Below are 5,857 nucleotides of genomic sequence, written 5' to 3'. Positions count from 1 at the left end.
TGGAAACATCAGACCATTTGGGGACGCATTAATATTGCTTGCAGGGGATTTCAGGCAAACATTACCTGTAATTCCTCGATCGACACCAGCGGATGAAATAAATGCTTGCCTGAAATACTGTACTTTGTGGCGACACGTAAATACGTTAAAAATTAACTACAAATATGCGTGTCCAGCTGCAAAACAATCAATCAGCTGAGATATTCTCACATCAATTGCTGGAAATTGGGAACGGAAACGTGCCGGTTGATCTGACAGCAGGACGAATTTCATTGCCTCATAACTTCTGCAATTTAGTGATTCAAAAAGAAGAATTGGTTGAAAAAGTATTTCCCAATATTCAAACGAATTATAAGAATGACGAGTGAACGAGCTATTCTTGCGGCCAAGAACAAAGACATCTACGAACTTAACAATATTATTCAGTCTAACATTCAAAGCGAGGCAGTCACATACAAGTCCGTCGACACTGTAGTAGAAGCAGATGAAGCAGTTAATTATCCAACAGAATTTTTGAATTCACTCGATCTGCCAGGGATGCCACCGCAAGTACTGCAATTGAAAATCGGCGTGCCAATTATCATATTGCGAAACATCAACCAGCCAAAGCTTTGCAATGGCACGCGGCTTGCAGTAAAAAAATTAATGAGCAGCGTCGTAGAAGCAACAATCTTGACAGGACCTTTCAAAGTTGAAGAATTCCTCATTCCTCGCATTCCTATGATTCCAACGGATATGCCATTTCAATTTAAGAGATTGAAATTCCTAATTCGATTGGCGTTTGCAATCACCATCAACAAAGCTCGGGGCCAATCTTTAGAATTGTGCGGTTTAGATCTAGACACGGATTGCTTCTCACATGGACAATTATATGTTGCGTGTTCTAGAGTCAGCAAACCAGACAATCTCTATATCTGCACAGACAATGGAACAACAAAAATATTGTATACCCACAAACATTGTGAAATTAAACAAATTAGAAACGTGCACTTTCTCTTTTGTTTCTTTTCCATTTAACTAGACTGAGCCACAGCAATGCGTGGCTAGGTACAACTAGTAAAATAATAAAATTAAAATAAAGTAAATACCGATTAACAATCATTAAGATAAAATAGTTACTAATTAATAATTAGAATTAAGTGATCATATCAGTTAGTAACCACAACAATGACATCCAATAACCAAACTTTATCATAAGTATTTAATAAAAAAATTAAAAACTTCAGTTAATTGGATTGTGACCATATAAATAAAACATTACTAGGTAAATTGATTAGGTCAATCAAAATTATATATCTAAAAACAAGATAACTTCTTTTTTAACCTTTTTTTTTGCTAACCTACCAGATTTATGTTAAAACCAAAAATAAATACTTACTTTTAGAAAAATTATCTAATCAATTTTAGTTCCATAAATGTGATTATCCTTATAAATTATAATACATCAATATAACTAACATCCAATAGAACCTCAGTTAACAGGCACCTCAAAACTACAAGCACCGCACCATTAATGACAGACCTTTTCAGTACCTTTCTTTTTTCTATTATTTGTAACCAAAATAAATCCTGCAATAATGGGCACCTCAATATTCTGGATTAAGGGCAGTGTCTTTAGTCTCATTCTCTATATATATAAGCACTCAATAAAATGGGCAGTTATCTTTATATGTCTGTACACTATACCACTAAATTCCAAACATCCCAGAAGGATGACCAATATTTAAACACTTGCAATGTTTATTAGATCGGCTCCAAACCATGTTGACAATGCTAGATGTCATGGCAACGCACAACTCACAAACACCAGTGTCCTGCATACACAAAACAAAATGGGGGGAGGCTTAAAATTCAGAAATTCAGTATGGTCAATATGGAATCTAGCTTTACAAGGCTCATTTTTGACATTAAGAGCACATAGTTCATATCTGTAAGCTGTAAAATAAAGTAATTTAATAATGCTTTTCATGTCCAACAAGTTTTTGTTTTCTAATGTAGTCGTGCAATAATCCAAAAATATACATTTTTTCAAGAGGAATCCAATAGCTAAAGATGCATTAAGAGGCTTGAAAAAAAACAGTCCATAAATAATAATAAACCAACACATAATTATAGGTTAAATACTGCTGTATATATATATATATATATATTATTCCAACAGTATAAACATCAATGACTTTCTTCACTAGATATTAAAGTTAGGTATTCAAATGGAATAAATTTAATGTAAAAACATACATTTAAAACCTTTCATCTTCCTCTGATATATTAACTTTTGATATCTAAACAGAATCTAACTTAATGTAAAAACATACATTAAAACCTTTCATCTTCCTCTGATTATATTAACTTTGATATTTAAATGGGATCTAACTTAATGTAAAAACATACAGTATGATCTTTCATCTTCCTCTGATTATATTAACTTTGATATTTAAATGGGATCTAACTTAATGTAAAAACATACAGTATGATCTTTCATCTCCCTCCGATATACCAAATATAGGTGTTGAAACAGTATTTAAGATAACGAGTATAACACTTTTGAAATAAGCTAACTAGAAACTCTGTTATCAGACTTACCTTTTCCTGTAACCTTCTTTAACTATGTGGCTAGCCAATCCAAAATCTCCTATCTTTACTTCCATATTCTCACTGAGGAGCAAGTTTCCCAGCTTCAAATCTCTGTGTATAACTCCACAATTATGAATGTACTCAACTCCTTCAACTAATTGATGAATGTAATATCTGACCTCTTGCTCTGTCAATACCTTCCTTTTCTTTAAAACATGAGCTAAGGACTAAGTAAAAAAATTTGATTTTAAAAGTACCTCACAATGATTGATATTATCAATAAAAACTAATGACAAAATCAGCCTAACTGAAACATTACAATCAGTCAATACGAATGAAATCCTCCACAATGCCAATATCCTTGGTAACGAATCAAAATTTCCCTTACCTTACTACTCTGTGGTATTCCCAGAGCAATTAGTTAGGCCCACTAAATGAAGATTTGGAGAATTCATAACTATGGAGTATAATTAGCTGCTACTAAGAAACCAAAGTACAAAAATCTCTCAATGTTAATGTATAATTGTTTCATTCATCTGTATTATGTCTTCAAATTTAACAAACATACACATAGAAACTGATCAATTTCTATTGCAGAATATTAGTAATACTCTATTTTACTTTTAGAAATAAAATGCAGCAGTCACAACTGTTTTCTTTCCACTGCTCCTCGAAAATTTTCTTTATTACATAATTCAATAAATCCTATAATAGTGGTTAGTTTAAAACCAAAACATTTGAATAGAACATCTCCTATTTTTTTCTAGTAAAGTTCAATAAAATAGTACACAAGATTATTTCAATGCATTTAAAGAGATTTGATTTTGAAGTGCTTTTTAAATTACTTAACTATTTTCCTTTTATAACAACATCTCTAAAACACTAATTCAGTTGTCACACTAAAACAAAGAGTTACTTAACTAAATTGAAATGAATTCTATAGAACCTATGACACCAAACACCAGTGTACCTGGTTATGCCACAGTGTACCTGCACACCAAGGTTATAGTGATGCCTGTTTATCAATTCTGCAAGTCAGCTTAACTAAAGTTTAATATCACTTATCATTATGACGAGTAAAGTTTACTTACAAGTCAAATATATTTCATTTCTGAGACATAACGTGTAAGATACAATAACCTTCACATTTCAAAAGCACAGTAAACTTAAAAGTAAGGAATTTAAACTTTGAAAAGCAATGAAAGTGAGATAAGTCATTTTTAAAAACTACCTTTAATACTGTTCAACTTTAATTTTATAGTTTAAAGTTTTTATAGGGATAAATTTATTAATTACTGTATTATTTAAGTACCATTAAGAGCATTTTAATCAACATTAAACAGTTTTAAAAAACATGTCTACACTGACAGGCCACATTATTAAACTCATGCAACAAGCACACTTTAAATACTTGCACATGCACACAAGTGATCATTTGGTATGTATAGTGACAGCAATAGCCTTATAAATACAGAAATATGGCCAATTTACAGTTAGTTTGCGAGACAATAGACACAAGCATGGATCTGTAACTTTTAAAAAGGGACAAATTAGAAGGTGTTTGTTTAACATTACAAATTTCTGTTCAAAGTCATCAAAGTTTAGCAATAGTAACAACCAACACTGAAAATGTTTTTTACTGGACAAAATTATGACTGTCAACTTCCAAGAACGAACCAAGGGAAAAGACAGTTGGATAAGCTTGTTAAGTGCAACAATCAATACACTATACCCTAATTAACTGGTTCAGTCAAGCATTATCAAGATTCAACTGTCTTCAACTATACCATGTGAAGAACATTATAATAAATGTCACATGACAATCATCAACCAGCCTGAACATTAGTCATTTTCAAAATATGTCTTTAGTAATGTTTTGTGTTCAAGCCATTGACTATGAATGATTGGACACATGTTAGGAGGTCTCATGAATCATCCAATCATCAACCAGCCTAAACACTGTTCATCTCAAATGCAATCTGAAAAATATGTCTTTAGTGGTGTTTTGAGTTCAAACTATTGGCCATGAATGATTGGACACATGTAAGGAGGTCTCATGGATCACCCAAAACCCTTTTCAGAACTGACAGTATAAGAGAAACATGGAAAAAAACCACAAACATTTGACCCTTAACTGTACTGTTACAAGGTGCTTTAATGTATGGGAAATCTTCTTGTAAGATGGAATAATTTAATCGTAAGAATAAGTGATATCCAGAGTGGACCTGAATGCTTCCATTGATCAGACCCACTCTATAATTCTGGATTTCAACACTGATGAAAAAAGGCTCTTTGAAGATGATACTGATAAAATTCCCAGTGCTATTATTGTCTAACACAGAACGACAGCGATCAGTCACATTTTTAGCCAGTATAATCATTGGGCTTCAATCATAAGAAGTAATGCCAGCATAATCAAAATTTCAACACGAAATGATGCAACCCAATATTAGGTGGAAGCCCTCATAAAGCAGCCAGTCAGCATACCTTCCTAGCCAAGAAACTAAAGAAACATAAAAAATAAACAAGCACATTGCAATTTTATACAGGTAATCCCATTCTTATGTAAAATAAATTTGTTTACTTTGAGTAGTTAATCAAAGATATTGTTATGACAATAAAAATTATCAGGAAATTTAGTTACCTTTCTTGGACAGTTCTCAAGAAGAATATAAATGTGTTTCTCATCTTCAAAACAACCATAGAAACGAACAATATTTTTATGTTCTAGTAAGTTGTGCACTTCAACTTCTCTTAGAATCTATAAAAAGAGGTCTACGTTTATTTCAACTTCTCTTAGAATCTATAAAAAGAGGTCTACGTTTATTTCATCTTCTCTTAGAATCTATAAAAAGAGGTCTACGTTTATTTCATCTTCTCTTAGAATCTATAAAAAGAGGTCTACGTTTATTTCAACTTCTATTAGAATCTAAAAAAGAGTTCTACGTTTATTTCATCTTCTCTTAGAATCTATAAAAAGAGGTCTACGTTTATTTCAACTTCTATTAGAATCTAAAAAAAGAGTTCTACGTTTATTTCAACTTCTCTTAGAATCTATAAAGAGTTCTACGTTTATTTCAACTTCTCTTAGAATCTATAAAGAGGTCTCCATTTATTTCAACTTCTCTTAGAATCTAAAAAAAAGAGTTCTACGTTTATTTCAACTTCTCTTAGAATCTAAAAAAAGAGTTCTACGTTTATTTCAACTTCTCTTAGAATCTAAAAAAAGAATTCTACGTTTATTTCAACTTCTCTTAGAATCTAAAAAAAGAATTCTACGTTT

At 31.6% G+C, this 5,857-nt stretch overlaps 1 protein-coding gene across 1 annotated transcript in view; it reads right to left on the bottom strand.

Moving 5' to 3' along the window:
- Positions 1-5,857, bottom strand: part of LOC106472717 (serine/threonine-protein kinase PLK2-like) — a 54,888-nt gene that overhangs the window by 38,626 nt on the left and 10,405 nt on the right. Inside the window, exons 4-5 of the mRNA XM_013933371.2 lie at positions 5,219-5,335; positions 2,584-2,801 (exon numbers count right to left, since the gene is read on the bottom strand). Coding sequence (XP_013788825.2) covers positions 2,584-2,801; positions 5,219-5,335 — 335 coding nt within the window. The remainder of the gene's footprint in view (positions 1-2,583; positions 2,802-5,218; positions 5,336-5,857) is intronic.

Source organism: Limulus polyphemus, unplaced genomic scaffold (genome assembly GCF_000517525.1).
Source record: "Limulus polyphemus unplaced genomic scaffold, Limulus_polyphemus-2.1.2 Scaffold5545, whole genome shotgun sequence".
Classification (NCBI taxonomy): domain Eukaryota; kingdom Metazoa; phylum Arthropoda; class Merostomata; order Xiphosura; family Limulidae; genus Limulus; species Limulus polyphemus.
Note: the sequence above shows the minus strand (reverse complement) of the source record. Positions and strands in the feature narration are given on the sequence as shown.